Source organism: Apium graveolens, chromosome 6 (assembly GCF_009905375.1).
Source record: "Apium graveolens cultivar Ventura chromosome 6, ASM990537v1, whole genome shotgun sequence".
Taxonomy (NCBI): domain Eukaryota; kingdom Viridiplantae; phylum Streptophyta; class Magnoliopsida; order Apiales; family Apiaceae; genus Apium; species Apium graveolens.
In genome coordinates, this window is record NC_133652.1 from 63242999 (window position 1) to 63258205 (window position 15207).

The following is a 15207-nucleotide window of genomic DNA, read 5'->3' on the forward strand; positions in this document are numbered from 1 at the left end:
TTCTGAGGGCCTTTGCCCTTCCAGCTACGCTGTGAGACCTTGAGGCGGCGCGCCTTACGCTTGGCATTCCGGACCGAGCTTCTTTCTACCTTTGACATTCGGGCGTTGATCTGATTCATCTGATCGGCCAGCCCTTCGAGATATGTCATCACAGCCTGCACGTCCACGGTTGCAGTTGGTGGAGGTGGCGCCTGATTCTCTGGGGGCGTGTGTTCGACCTCATTAGGGTCCTTCTTCTTGCCTCCGCTTCCTGGTGTCGCCGCTTGCTTGCTTTCTTTGGTCATCTTTCTCCCTAAGATGAATGAACCCCCTCCTTCTAGCGCCAATTGTTATAGGGAGAATTTCGTATAACAGTGTTGTGGAGGTTAATGGGCGGAACAAAGATCAAGGACGATGTTTGAGGGCGGAGGAAGGTTGTTTGGTGATGGCTGAGCTTGTATGTTGACTCCTTAAGAAAGAATAAGGTTTGTTATTCTCTGTCAAGTGTCGACTCATGTCTCATACAAGTGCCTACGTACCCTATTTATAGGGATCAAGCCTCACGTAGTTCTTGGGGGACAAGTCACGTAGGCTAAGGTTAGGGTTTTCCAACCCGTGCAGCCCAAGCCCACGATAAAGCCAGGCCTTCAGCCAATTAGTCACGTAAATCTCAACCGGCTCCACACGCTTCCTACAATCTCGCGGCATCTCCGCAATCCTTCACGTGATTGTGGGAACAACCCGTGTCGGCCCCGAAATCTACGAGCAACTCAATCATCTATGAGTTACTTTCCATATTGCACACAAATTCCTACGACGCGAGCCGGCCTGGTCCCCTCGGCTCGCACCGCCTTCCTTTTCAATTAATAAATACAATGTTACCTTTGATTTCATATTGATATGGGCTCATGAGCCCGGCCCGCGTGTGGGCATCTGAGCCCGGCCCGCATGTGGGCATCTGAGCCCGGCCCGCTTGAAAGTACTTGAGCCCACCTCGTGTGGGCATAACCGAGCCCAGCTCGCATATGAGAGCATAGATGACAAATGGGAGCCCACCTTGCATGTGTGAGCCCAGCTCGCGTATGTGGTCACGTGAGCCATGCTCACACATCACGAGCCCAACTCACCTGTCACGAGCCCAGCTCGCATGTCATGAGCCCAAGTCACAATGGTCCACGATTCTAGCCCACATACGATAGTCCAGCCATTCAATGCATCTAAGGGAACCTGTTTAGGGCCCATGAACGAAAGCGGGCATAACAGACAAAATACTACTACTATGCACACCAACAAATCATGATTTTTTGGGGCATGTGATTATGGTGTGCTAGTCGTTATCCAAGTTGGCTGCATTAAGGATAATAAATTTTGACTTATTTTCGGACTCAGAATCGGGATTTGATCCGGTTTTAAAAAAAGACTCGAAATTTAACCCGATTTATGACATTAACAACATCCTGTAATTTTGAAAAATGATTTTAACAAAAATGGAGTGAAATCAGACCATTCTTAAGTTGGGCGATAGCCGTTAGGGGGGGGGAGGCGGTGGGATGAGAAGATGAGTTGGGGATGTAAGTTGCACAAGGTAGATGATAATGGGATGGCAACAAAGGGAGACTGGCATGAGTTGGGTTTGATTATGATTGGGGATAATAAAAAGTTGCTGAGTCCTGAGTCTCCAGACCGACCAAACAACAGCACGCACATGCATGTGAAACTTGGCTGGCGTCTTTTCTACTACTTGCCTTATTTTCTTTATCTACTTTTCTACGCTCATGACTTTATCTAAACACGCTCATTTTATTATTCAAACTTTCTTCCCTTTTTTTTGAACGCCTACATTTTCTTTGTTTTTTTGCTTGCCTACTCTTCTTCTACATTTCTTTTCTACGTTTAACTTACCGGTTCATAATCTCATTTAATTAAATATATAAAAAATTTCTCAATTTAACAACATTCCGATCTAGAATGATCGAGAGTTATAATATATCATATCGCACTATTACGCCATGATATGTGTATATAATTTTATTTGCGATAAAATACAAATGAACCCTATCATTTAACATAGTGAATCATGGTATACTGTTAACAATAAATTACTCCTCCGGAACATCTCCCATTTTATTATATCAAAAAATACTCTAACCTGATAGGAATTTCCTAAAATAGACCTTCCCCCAACATTTTCCCAATTAACAAAATACCAAATCTTTGTTTAAATCGAAGCGGGCAAACAACAAATGGAACAAAATATACAACTATACAAACACACAAGGAAATTAATCACAACTTGACCTTTTTATAACTGCTAATTTATACTGAAATGAGCCAATCACACTTACCTTGTAATTAAATAATCTTTTCCGTGAAACAAAAAGTTAACAACAATAAAAAAAAAATACCAAAGAATAATTCAATAACTCTAATTCTTCCAAGCATAGAGTAACAGAGAAAAGCCAGAAGGGACCTTGAGCTCATTCTCTTCAATACTCTCCCACTCCATAACAGAATTAGAAGAAGCTGAAGACAACGAAGAAGATGAACAGCTACTTCTTGAACTCGTCAACACGCCTTTTTTCAATTTCTTGGCCTCATATTTAATCCCACACGATTGTTGTTGTGTCCATAACCCCAAATCATCGTCTTCGTGAACCCCAAGTTTCTCAAATTTGAACATGAACAATGCGTGCCCTTCTTTCTCATTTTGATGATCAAATAGCCAGTCATGAACATCCCATGAAATTTGTACTTGAATGCCATCAACCTCGATTCTTTCGTTCCCGCGAAACTTCCATTTCAGATGTTTTACACGGAGCACTCGTTTGTTGTCTATTGTTAAGACTAAGCTCGTTTTGTCTCCGAGTAATCTGCAATCTATTAAGATGTTGCGTGTTTTGTTACCGAATGTTGCTTTTGTTGCGTATACTTTGTTTGTGCCAAAGACGTGTTCTCTTTTTAAAAGAGGGTTTGATGGTGGACACGCATTACTGGTCTTCGTTTTGGAGTAAGCTTGTTTGGACAAGTCGCCGATTAGAAGAATCGTTTCTCCGTGTGAAAGGATGGCTATGTAGAATCCGGACTGGGGTTCGGGTCGTGACCCGAACTTGGCATTCGAAAAATCCCAAAATATGCGAGTGTTTTTAACGGCTAGTTTTCTGGAACCGTGTTTTTTCCAGAAAAGGAAAGGTTTGAGGTGTAGGTTAAAGGAATGGAAAGTTTGGTCCGAAACGACGTCGTGGGAGGTGAAGTGAATGTGTAAGGAATGAGTTAAAACATTTTTGGACCATGTAAGAGCAAAAAGGCCTATTGGAGTTTGGTAAAGAGTGGTGGTGAGTTTAGGACTAGTTGTGTTTTCCGGCGGTGGTGGAAGTGGCTTTGCCGCCGTGCGGTGGACGATGATGGCCGTGGTTGTGGCGGCGATGGGATGGAGTTGTGATGGCATGGTTTGGAATAGGAAATTTTTTGTGGGAGGAAAATAAAGGAAGATTCTTTTTTTTAGGGGAGAGGAGGATGTGGAGACAATATATACAAAAGGTGTTTGTAGTGAAAGAACAGCTGGGAGAATAAACAATGGTCCAACGTTTTTAATCTAAGTGTAATAATACATACAAGTGGATGTCTTTTTGAAATTGACCGAATCAGAGAGTTCACATTTTGACCTCTTACTTATCCTTAGTCTCTTGGACATTTTACATATTTTTGCACGTTGTCAAAAATACAAATTTTATGGAGATGCAACGAGATATTTTTTTGATTAAAATTGTAATTATATTCAAAATTAAATTTACGATAATATAAAATTTCACGCACCAAATGACGCATCACTTTTTTTTTTTGAAAAAAAAAAAATCAGTTACGAGTTACTCCATACCAGTACCACATTCAGTATTAAGTGGGTAGATAAGAGTCGTCAACTCTGAAAATGGGACATTTTCGTGATTATCTCTCAAAAACCTAAACAATTTAACCATACAAAAATCAAAACAAAACTACCAAACATGGGGAGTAGTTGAATCAAAAATTTAAATGAGATTCAACATAAAGTAAACCCATTTCAGCGCAGCTCATGTTTACACAACTACTTTGTTAGAAAAACTTGTTAGCTCAACAAAAGCAACGAGAACAGATATCGAAAATACAGGTCATACTAAATAAGATATTAAGACTAAATGAAGTACAGTTTTATGGTGATACTAGATTCCGAATATCCGAATATATGCTTTCATTTTCTCCTTTTTACAGACTTCATCCTGGTTTATCAGTCATCAGATGGTTTTTATCTAGTTGGATAAACAGAAGAACAAATGAAGAGTGCGACAAGCACAAGTTGCTCACTCTCAACTTGTCAAATTAAGGTAACAAAATGTTATCGACTGCTATCCGAAGGTGAAATCTACCTCTGATTACAGCAAACCAAATTTTTACTACAAGTCCGCTAGAAAGGCACATTTCATGCCACTTGCCAGATGAAATGTACCGCAATTATACATAATCAAGATGGAAGTACATATCAATATCCAGTTTCTTCTTAGCGCACGAAAGGAATCAGTAGATACTCGGCATAAAAGAGCTGCACGAGAGTTGAAAGTTGCTCACAGATGTTAAAGAAAACATAGATAGACCAGAGCGCTAAACTTATGTAGCAAAATTTTGTGATTGAAATTTTATAATATTCTGAAGTATTGAATTAGCCGAGAAATATGTTAGGAGTGTGGGTGGAGAATGTTTATGCTTTATTTGATCCACTATCCATGTACAATGTTGTACATAGGTTGTATAGAAAATCCCAACTAGTTTATCATGTTATATAGACATATAGTGTAAAACAATAACTCATTAATCTCTGGAATCTTTGCCTCCTGCATGAACGACATTCCCAGTGCTGAGATAAATAAGTCATGGATGCCAGGAAACTACATCCCTGGTGGTACACCAGAGGTAATGTTCCAAACATCAGCCAGTATAATTTATTAGGCTTGCAGTTGTATCACAGTGACAGATTTTGGTTTCTTACACACTTGGCAGAAATAATTACTTTACAAAAGAAATAAAATGAATTATTCACTGCTCTCATGCTGAACACTGATATTATTGGTTTGCCTGTGTCCTGTAATGTCTCTCACTTTTGGAGAATCATCTGAAGTACTGTATACCTTAATGATGGTGTTTACTAAGATGTTTTTACTTTGGTATAGTAGATGCAGTTTTCACTAGATTTGATTGTATTTCGACAAACTTGGTGAGTCAGTTTCAATTGTTTAGGATGTGTTTGTTTCACTGTAACCCAGCTGTATAACTGCAAGTTTCATGGAACACACATAAGTTACAATGTTTGGTTGGTTAATTTTTAATTTGACAAAAGGGACTCCTAGTTCCAATATATTTGAACTTGCAACAAAACATGGGAGGAACTTGGTTACCTTGGGCCTTGGTTTTTTCAAGTTACAAGGTGATTATATTATTAATTGATTTAAATTTACCAGAATTAAGTATGTAACCTACTAGTTGCATAGTGGTGAGCCAAACACTCATACTTTATCTTTTATGGAACTATGAGTTTTAACATAAAATAGAACTTGAAAATCCCTATATAACTACAAAATCGGCTTTGGGATGGAGTTGGGATAGAGCTATCAATGGCGGTTTGGGACGACTCTTTATTACTGTCTGTAAAAGCTGTAGAAGTTGTTTGTACTAGTTATTTGTCCAAGGACTTGAAAGTTGTTTACTTTCATTCCATGGTAAGGTAGAGTTCGAAGACTTAAAGACTTGAATGATTATTTCATCCCACACCTCTGGTTTCTTTCTTCTAGCACAATTCGAAGATCTGTTGGGAATAATGTTGGACTTCTTCAGGGTATTAAATGGAATTTAGACGAGGTGGAGATATGTTATGACATGACTTAATTTATTGTGTTGGGAAGTTAATTGTTTCTATACCCACTTAATTAGGCTTACCATATTCTGTTGTAACCATTTTTAGATTAAGAGAGAATTATGGAAGAGAGGGAGCCTCATGGTTTGCATGTGGGATTGTGGGTCAGTGTGAGCATCCTATTGAGTGATCTCCTAGCAATTTGTATTTTTTAGTGAAAAAGTCTCATGATCTTGTGGAGGATTACAGAGTGCAGAGAAGACACCTAAATTGGGTGTGTTTCGTATGTTCATTTTAATTTATTTGCAGTTAAATTTATAAGACTCTCGAATTCTTCTTAACCTCTCCCCTTTTTACCTTATATTCTTCACAAACTAGTAACATGTATAAAAGCAAGAGGTTCAAAGTCTCCGAGATTCATTTTCTAGGGTAGTAGCTTGTTAGTTCTTACTCTGATATTTTTGGATTAGAAGCACCTTACTACAGACAATCATCAGCTAAATGTTCTTTCCAACAACTTTTAACAGAAGGATAATATCTTTTATGAATATCCTTATGATGAAATAAGCAACTTTACGCACCTTCCATATGGACATGTAAAATGAAGTCACTGATGCATTATCTTCGAGATTAACCGCATTTGCTCGGTGCCAAAGAATTGAAGCAAGTGTACAGTGTCCTATCATCTGCATAGAAAATACCAATAAAAAGGAAAATTAACTATAAACAATTAAAAAAACTAGAATGTAGAACTAGATATTAATAAATCATTTAGGATATAACATACGGTTACAAGCTTGCTTAACAGGAATGAGGATGAAGCGCCAATCACCAACGCAGATGCATATGCAATTAGGAGAATGCCAATACAAAGCCAAAAGACCTTCACAAATAGATCAAAAAGTTAAAATATGTTACACATATGATTGTAATATTTATTAACTACTCTTTTACTGATTTTTCTTATTTGTCTTCCGATTCTCTAGTGCCGCCTATCTTCCCATTGTTCTTTTTGTTATTCCCTCAGTATTCAAAACTGCAGCCTGGACTCATATTATATCATGCAAAAATCTTTATATTGCAAGGGCAGATAAAGGATAACCCTTACGGTTGCTGTTGTATAACACCAACAAAAGTTGTTGAATCCAATAAATGAAAATAATTTATATAGTAATATGCTTTCTCCAACTTATTCAATCCAATATATATATTTTTTCCTGTACCATTTTTTCACAGCCGGCGCAATAGTTTTCCCTCACTTCATTTTCTTGTACTTCCTCAGTTCAATTTATAACAAACAAACATCAAACTTCAGGTCTGAATTATTCTTTTGAACCCATTACTGCCATGAAATTCCCTCATATTCTTCTTTCTTGATTCTTCGAATGTATCTTTTGCATCTTGAATTAATTGCAAAAATATTCTATATAACATTTACAGTCTTAAATTATAGGTCATTAACATAAGATTAAGTAAATGAATCAAAAATTACTAACCCTCTTTTGGCCAAGGCTGACACTGAATGACTGAATGCCAAAGTCTCTATCTCCATCTACATCGGGTATGTCCTGCATTTATTAAGATTAACTTATACATTGTTAACCAAACTAAAATAAGGGTATAAGAATAGTATGTTTTCTAATAAGTAAATATTATTGTCTAAAATATATATATATATATATATAATAATCATCCGATTAATCTTTAATCGGTACCTCAACCGTTGATGTCTGATTCGTGATTTTTACAACCATGCTACCAACACATTGATTAATGTAATATTCTTTCCACGATCAAACATTTTCCTTGAATTAAGTTGTATATCTGGTTTAAATCTGCTATTAAGTATACTAATAACATGTCATTACCACTTCACCTGATTGCCAAGATCTATCAACAGCAGTGATAACAGAAACTCGTAATTTCCTTCTTATCTATTCCTAGGTACTTTTTTAAACTTGTTATCTGAATTATAATCTACTATTATTTCCACTATTAGCATACACATATCCTATTTCACTTCATACAACACCAAACTGTTGTATTGGGTTAGTTTATCATATAGAATTTACAATCTAAACTCAATATATTTACCTCATCTTTGCATCAACTAGCAGAACTGACTTTAATAAGTTGGATTCAGTTTTGTGATTAGGCTATGGGGAGTGGTCTAAGTGGAGATGTCAAGGCCAGGTTTGTTTCACAACAAAAAGGTCTAGAGGCAACTCAAAATTGGCCAGTATGATCCTCATAAATTTAAGGGAAAACTTGAGGTCTGCCAGTATCACATGATTAAAATTTTGTAAGTTATGCTTCTGCATTTTAAGCATTACCAAAAATATACCGTCTAGTGCTACTAAAAACATATTTTGGGGTAAATAAAAGCAATAAGGAGAATGCATTTTGTTCCTGACAAAACAGATAGAGGACAAATGCTTTTGCCTGCTATGCAGCTAACATGTTGACAGGAATTTTGTTTCCGACTGAAGCTATAATTTTGTCAGGGTATATCAACTAATCTAGTTGTGTAGTAATATAAGTATATAGGTATCAAACACTTAAATATAAAAGAAGTGATAAGTTCTGTTTTTTTATATAATTTGTTAAGTTAATATTTAAGACGGAATGCTTCTGTTGTTAAAACACTTACATTCACTTATGCATTATAATAAAAACAAAGTTGTCAACATCTAAATAGTGAAGAATGAGTAAGCAGTAACGATGCTGTTTTCTAGATAAACTTGATTCTTATAAAGACAATTTAGATAACCAACACCAAAAAAAAATATACATCAATGATACCTTAAATAACGCAATAACAGTGGTGAACATGCTTATACAGATGGTAGCAAAACACAAGGACCTTGGGAACACCATTGGTCTGCCAAGCACGTATTTCTGCAGATGTAGTATTACAGTTTATTAGAATGTATACAGATATAGTAGCAGTTACTTATTAGTTATTACATGCTTGCATAATAATTTTTTACCTGAATATGGTAGAAGAAGGCAAGGTTAACTGTGATTGCCCTGACCATGAGGATAGAAATTGCAGCAAGGAAAGCATTTCTTTTCCATCTGAGTAGAGGTAGCTGCATGAAATATATCAGGTACAAGAGTATTTAAAGATGACCTCAATCTTCTTTAATAGTTCTATACTAGATTCAAAGTTATTAACATCATAAGTCTGCTCATGGGAAAATTAGAAGAACATGGATTTAGTGTTCAAGCAATAAGTTACTTTATAAATTTGGAAGCTGACCATCCAATTAATTTGTTATGACACTTAAGTGATTTTAAATTCAATGTTATTTACTTGATGCTCTGATTTATCAAATTAGCACTGCTATATTTTACAGATTATTTGGAACTTCATTCAAATTCTTCGGCATAATGCTTTGAACATTTTATATTACTTGGACTACTACGAAGTTAAGTTGTAAAAATATTAATAACCCAGCATCTTGATGTCATTCACACTGCTCATGAATTCGTTATACTCTTTACACCTTTAATATAGCAAACGACCCAAAAATTACCATGGATATAACACAATAATAATTAATTCAAGTCATAAATGTTTTCATCCTGCAAGTGTCATTAAAGGCTCTAACGTTGTTCCGTTAGGAAGATGAGGTAGTACTTTATACAGCTGGTAATACATCCTGAGAGGCACATTTATTCTGCCAAATTCATACACAGAAATTAACGCTCGAGTCCAAGTTATTCTTAATAAACACGGTGGGAGATTACAAGACGGCAAGAGGTAGATACGTCCATGATGCTATGTATGTGCTCAATTATAGAACACCAGTTTTCATGTAGCTTTATCTTTGCTTAGCACAACCAAAAAGACTGAAAACTTTCACATGTCCAGGTAGTATATTCTTATTATGCCTAACAATATTAATTCAGATCATATATAATGTATGGCTAATATGCATACTATGAGTCCAGTAACTGCTGACATAAAACATACCTCAACTGAATATGCACTCCCAAATAGAAAGCATATAAGTAGAGCAAAAAACACTGGTGGAGACTGAAACACGATTCCCATAGCAAAGCTCTGCAGAACCGTGACAAAGATTGCATCATGCACACACAAAGTAGAATTTTCAGAAGCGAATATTGCTGAGTTACGTCAGTTTACAAAAACACTCTTCTACACTATTTGACAATTGCTTCAGGCAGCAATATAACTAAATTATTGTTAACGGAGTGAAGCTAACTTGAAATATTCTGAATATAATTTACAAAGTTATAAAATCATTAGATGATCTCCTTTTATTTTTTTCGACATACCTGATCCCAAATTATAACATAAATATAAAGTTAAAGACAATGAAGGAAGTACTAACCATGAGCCCAAATGCTGACACAATTGCTTTTCCTAATCCCATGGAATACTCTCCAGAAGCCAGCGGAAGATTGGGCTTATTAACCTAAGGAACATGTGCAGGGAAGCAAGTATATATACAATGAAGAATATGAAACACATGTTTCTTAAAAGAATTCTCCTAAAAAAGAGAATATATATAACACTGCTACAAGTAAAATAAAACTGAGCTTCACCAAAACCAGAAACAACAATACTTAGTATAGTACCTTGTCTATCTCAACATCGAACAGTTGATTTAATCCTACCACATAAATGTTCATAAAAATTGATGGGATCAGTGCCTACAATTTCAACACAAGCCATGATTAGTAAATCATATTAACTTTTAGCCTCACACAGTACCCAATATCTAACTTTGTAAAATTGCAACTCACAAAAGGATAATATCTGCTACCTTTAAGTATCCAACAAAAAATGACGGTGACAAATCTCCCAGTGAGGTCACAGGCAGCAAAGAAACTGAAGTTATGCCAATAATCTGTTTGCAAGGTTATATAAATCATTCAGTTTACTCTGGAAAGGCACTGAATTACTGTCTTTCTCAACTGATATAAACTAACTGTCACTTACAGTTCCAATGACAGTGTGTGGGCGAGAAAACCGGTAAAATGCATCAATTTTTCTCCATATATTACCCTGTATTAACGTCAATTGATCATCTTCTGGTTCAATTACGAACCCATGTTCTAGTGTACCACAAGACGTCTGTCCAAGGAATCTTTTCCCTCTGGTTGGTCCTCTATCCCTGCTGCTAAGACTAAGTGTTGCAGTTAATATGCTTACGCAAGAATGCCCAGAAAGTTTCTTTGTAGTACTTCTGTTTGAAAAATTTAAGTGTCTCTGTGGCCGTTGAAGCAAGGTGATAAGGCCTGTCGGAATAAGAAAAAAAACAAGTTAGACGTGTGTGCATGGATGCATGGTCTCAATATATATACACAAAATTCTAGCACAATTAACCTTGCAGTGTGAAACAAGCTCTTTTACATTTACATATACTCTACTGTGTGGGACAATGTCACATGTACACCTTTAATCCAACTAGAACCTTAATTCAGAAATGTTAACATATGGCTTCATCATATGAACTGCGAACCATGCTGACAAGCCTAATCTTAAATTTTGGCTAGGGGTGCAGTTGGGCAAATATAAATTTGACTTCCTTACCACATAGATAACTACTATGCTACATTGAATTTGTTACTTCAACCAAAATAGATAAAATAATAGATTGTGAATAATAGTAATATGCATGAAGTACATTGTACAGGTCTCTCTCCCACGTAAAAATTAGGTATTTTAATGATTTAACCACACCATTTACAGATCCTCACATTAATCTTATCAGTGGACTTCTATAGATGAATTATGGCCATAAAGCACATATTTAACACTCGGCATAGCTAATTACTTCACGGCCCCCAGATTTTTAAAATAATTTGTCTACTTTTCCGTCTGGTGTCCACTCTACATATTTAATAAAAAAAATAGTACAAATGAAATACAAAAAATGCAAAAAACAAATATATACATTAATGACCATAACATAATAGGCGTAAAAGTTAAAATATATTAGGGGACGCTTGGCAGTTTGGATGTACCCAATGATGAAGCGCCCTTGGGCCAGGGTGTGCTACTGATCACCCTTTGAACTTCCGGTACATATGTAGTTCATGTCCAAATATGAATTACTCTTATTCATGGCTACTTTGGCTTTGTTTCAAAACTTTTATGCTTCTATTATATTTTGCTTAACTTCTTTATTATCCGCTACACTCTTTGAAAGGTAAAAACACTTGCATTATGCACTATTTTTATATCGTTGCTAGATCTATTAAAAACAAACTTCTGCCAGACGCATAAATTAATGCATTTATACAAATTTGCCAATTAAGACAAAAAAAATCATGCATTGTAATTATTAATGAGCTTGAAAATAATGGCATGAATACATCAAAGCATGTAAACAGACGGATTACTAAATGGTATTTCCGGTGTGTGTCCATTAGCACACATTAGATGATTAGTTGTCAATTTTTTATTGGTTTTCTAGTCATAAATAATGATGGACCTCCCATGTATGCAAAAAAAACTCCAACAATTAAAATGAGACAAAGTGAGGGAAGTTCGTGCTTAGGGGGGCACACACTAGAAAGACTCAACAATTAATTATTAATAATTAGTAAATACTTAATTCCCAATTCAAAATGTGAAATGCTCAAGACATATATTAAAAACTTGAGTCCATTTTTTCCGACTCCAAACTCGATTCTCGCATAAACAAAAGCGATGGAAATGACAGAGTAGGACCTGTTTAGGAGTTTGTAGCATAAACTAGTCTGCACATTTATACTAACAAAGAGAGGTGATAGAGATAAAAAATTAACACGAATATTAATAATAACACAATAATCAATTGAAAATTCACATTGATGATCAAGTGTATTATAAAGAAAGAAAAGAAGAGAAATGAAGAGAAATGACCTTGGTGTGGAGGGTTTTGGAGACGGCAGAAGACGAGTGAATTATTATTATGGGCTTGAATCATTGCTGCTACTCTCTTCTTTCTTCCGCGATTCCTTGTGTTTTCCCTTCAACTAATTTTTTATATTTGAGACATTCTGTATACACGCACACAATCTATACGCACGCCTTACAAGAGTGACTTCATAGTACTACTTTGGGACTTTGCTTTTGTGGCACTTGGCACCGAGCCTTACAGGTGGCAACCATTCCCATTTTTGTCACTCTTTTCCCCTTTTTTTCCTTTTCTTTTATCAGTATATCTACCTTTTTCTCTTTTTCTAATATCTTCATAATTTTTTTAGATTTTATATTTACATCTTTCAATAATTACTTGAAAAGTGAACATTTGTAATGTTGTTTGAAAGATTAAGATTGTGTTCATTATTGTATCAATATCTTTTTTAAAAATTAAAAAAATTGAATTAGTACCAGCACATTTTGTTGCAGCGTTATATTACTGCCTTCTGTATTTATTGAATGTTTGTCAAATGTCAAAGTGACGAACCTTAGTCACTCTAACGTAAAAATTAGTCCTAAAATTATGAGCCAAAATGTTACATTTTCACCAAGCCAACCCAAATAGCTTTTTGGCAAAACTCTAGATTGTCTCACGTTTTGTACTAACTCATTTTTTTTCTTTTTCATTTTTTTAAATGCATAGCGTTACACAGGGGCGCGTTTGGCCTTCTTTTAAAAAAAAATTATTTTCTTATTTTAGGGTCCTCAAAATATAATTTTATATAACGTTTTAACTCTAAAACACTATTTTATCTAACTTTTTACACATATTAAAAATATTTTTAAACCAAAATAAAAAAATTATTAAATACTAAAATAGTAAAAAATATTTTCAATTGTTTCTAAATCCCAAAAAGGGATTGATGAATCCTAAATTATTAAAAATTGTTAAATTAGATTACACCCTTAAATTTTAAAATTATTTAATTTAAAGTTTATATTTTTGGGTCAACGGACATAAACCATAGATTAAATTAGGGTTAACGGTGCCTAAACCCTAAATCGGTGTATATTTTATTAATTTAATTTTTTAATATTTCTAAAATCCAAAAGGGGAATGGTAAATCCTAAAATATTAAAATTTTGTTAAATAAGATATGTCTTTTATTTAATTTTCTAATATTACTAAAATCTAAGAGAGAATTATTGAATACTAAAAAATTAAAAATTTATTAAACTAGGGTATACTCTTAAATTTTAAAAATAAATATTAAAAATATAAAATTAAATAGTGTTTCCGACCTCGCAACATAAGAATCTCAAAACTTAAAAAACACCATAAACTTTACTTCAAGTAACGTTCAAGGTTTTAAAACAAAACAAAACAAAGCGCCACAAGATGGTGAATTAATATTTTGGCCTATAATTTCTCAAAATGATATTTTGGATCATTTTTTATCCCAAAATAATATTTTGATCAATTTCTTGTTGAATGCAAGGTGGGTTTGGTGTTGGTAACTAACGAGAAAAACTAGAATTATTTATGATTATTATTTCACTTAAAAGGGACTTAAATAACCGAAATTAGATCATCTCCCATGAGAAAATTAGATCATTTCCCATGAAAAAAAATCTTATTAAAGTCTAACACATGCAAAATTTTGTAAATAGTTTTGTGCCCAATTTTTTTTTTTAAAATAATATGATTAGAGATGCTATTGGTTCTCAACTTAGAAGGGACTTGAATAATGTAGGAGAAAATTCAACAACTCCCTTAAACATACTATTAATTTCAAATATAAGAAATACGACAAAAATGCACTCTAATAGTGTCTTAATTGTTCCTTTTATATCATTAGGACACCTCTCTCATGTCTTATCTTTAATAAACCACAAATCATTCTTTATTTCATTTTATGAATAAAAAATTGATTATCCTCTCTTCTTTTTAGTTCTTTTATCTCTTTTCCTTTCATATCTCATTCAAATTTATTATTATTATAATAATAAAAAATGAAAATAAGAATCATTGTTGGAGTTCAAAATCAAAATCATGTTTTAAATTACTAAGAATTAATATTTTATAATATTTATAAGGACTTATTAAGATAATGTTGAAGTTGCTGTAATTAGCTCTCTCTGGACTAACTCAACAAACTTGGACAAATTATCCGTCTTTTTTTTTACTAAATAAATTTTTGCTACGATGATATGCAAAGCAGCTTGTCCTTCAAAAAAACGGTAAAATTGGATATGTTTACCAAACAAACCCTTAATGCTTTTATTGGGTTCAAAAGTACACTTAAAAACTAAGGTTGAATGTTCAAAGCCCAGTTAGAATATACTTCTATAAGAAGCCCATTAATAGAATTACTACAAGAAGAAGCCCAGGAAACTCTCTTAAAGTCAGTCCTATGTTAATTCGGTATTAGTTTGAGCTAGGACTTTTAAGTTGCAGGTCATGTTA

At 34.5% G+C, this 15207-nt stretch overlaps 2 protein-coding genes across 2 annotated transcripts; both read right to left on the reverse strand.

Annotated features, from left to right (window-relative positions):
- Nucleotides 1–2404: 2404 nt before the first annotated feature.
- On the reverse strand, nt 2405–3424 carry LOC141665184 (uncharacterized). Its single transcript, XM_074471163.1, has one exon. It carries the CDS (start codon nt 3422–3424, stop codon nt 2405–2407), a length of 1020 nt encoding a protein of 339 aa, XP_074327264.1.
- A 750-nt stretch (nt 3425–4174) lies between these two features.
- Nucleotides 4175–12936, reverse strand: LOC141664018 (putative homogentisate phytyltransferase 1, chloroplastic). The gene is made up of 12 exons (XM_074469876.1): nt 12741–12936; nt 10830–11128; nt 10654–10737; nt 10466–10540; nt 10219–10302; nt 9837–9926; nt 8848–8949; nt 8660–8755; nt 7354–7425; nt 6645–6740; nt 6439–6543; nt 4175–4552 (listed from the first exon to the last, which is right to left on the reverse strand). The coding sequence occupies exons 1-12, from the start codon at nt 12802–12804 to the stop codon at nt 4511–4513; spliced, it is 1209 nt and encodes a 402-aa protein (XP_074325977.1). The 5' UTR covers nt 12805–12936; the 3' UTR covers nt 4175–4510.
- Between the last annotated feature and the right edge of the window lie 2271 nt (nt 12937–15207).